Genomic DNA, 1,129 nt, shown 5'->3' with positions numbered 1-1,129 from the left:
AATGAGTAAAATTGTTGTCGAGAAAACAAGAGACTTGGTAGAGGAGAGGACTCGTGAAGTGAAAAGTCTAAATGAAACTATTGACCAACTAATGAAGGAGAAAGAACAAATTGGGTCTTTATTAAGAAGTACATTGTCTAGGAGGATGTCTGTGGACTTATCATCTAAGACCAACGAATTGTTTAAAGTTGCAGAAAATGGTTTAAAGGAGGCTGGGATAGAATATAAGTTCAGCAAATTTCAGGGTTCTAAAGGTAAAATGAGTCCTGACGAGGTTGAAGAAAATGAAGTATATGCTCTGGTATGTGGATTTTCAAGCATTAACTTCCGCGCTTGTTCTTACTTTTCTTCTGCAGTCGTTAATACTCTTCTCCATGTTAGGCTAGTGCATTGGAGAATATAATTAAGCAGTCTCAGCTTGAGATCATTGAGCTAAAACATTCGGTTGAGGAACTAAGGTATCTTGTTCAAATTTTATTTTGTTCTGCTATCAAGTTTTTTAGACAACTTAGATATTAGGACTCTCCATTGATGTTTCCCATTGCTAATTTATTGAATAAAATATTGACACAAATATGCTAATTGCCTACAATGACAATATGTTTTTGATGCTTGATCCATCCTGGCATGGTTTTAAATGTGCGCCTAGGCAGCCAGGCAAGTGCAAGATTAGGCGTGTTCTATAGGATTTGACAAGGTCTGCATCTTAGCGCCCATCATGGCTCGTGGGTTCTTTTTTTTTTTAATCTTTGTTAAAGAAAACCCTAATGTTGTGCTTGGACTAACAAACTTGTTGCAAATAAAATCAAATTCATGAGGTCCCATTTTGAGCTATGTTCTTGTCATTATAATGGATTTCAATTTCTAATATTGTGTCATTTGGAATAATTCCCCAATATTCTTCCCTCTGAAGGCAACTTAAAAAGGTTTGCAATATCTTTTAGTCAAGATAAATGTCAAATATGGGTCAAACAAGCCAGCAGCAGTCAGAAAAACTCCAGACATCTTGTCTCTTATTCTACTGTTCAGATAGGAGGGTAATCTGGTCCAAAGGACTCTGCCTCCAGGGCATCAACAACACCAATGTGGTTGTACATATTTCAATTGGGCTTGTTGCATTTAGGAACAG

General features: G+C 36.7%; 1 protein-coding gene across 1 annotated transcript in view; it reads left to right on the top strand.

Moving 5' to 3' along the window:
• LOC105168332 (leucine-rich repeat-containing protein 45) overlaps positions 2–1,129 on the top strand; it is a gene marked incomplete in the record, with an annotated part of 3,938 nt that continues 2,810 nt past the window's right edge. The window contains 2 exon segments of the mRNA XM_011088383.2: positions 2–301; positions 382–458. Of these exon segments, the coding sequence (XP_011086685.2) occupies positions 2–301; positions 382–458 (377 nt within the window).

Source organism: Sesamum indicum, linkage group LG8 (genome assembly GCF_000512975.1).
Source record: "Sesamum indicum cultivar Zhongzhi No. 13 linkage group LG8, S_indicum_v1.0, whole genome shotgun sequence".
Lineage (NCBI taxonomy): Eukaryota > Viridiplantae > Streptophyta > Magnoliopsida > Lamiales > Pedaliaceae > Sesamum > Sesamum indicum.
The sequence above is the reverse complement of the archived record's forward strand: the minus strand, read 5'-3'. Positions and strand labels throughout refer to the sequence as shown.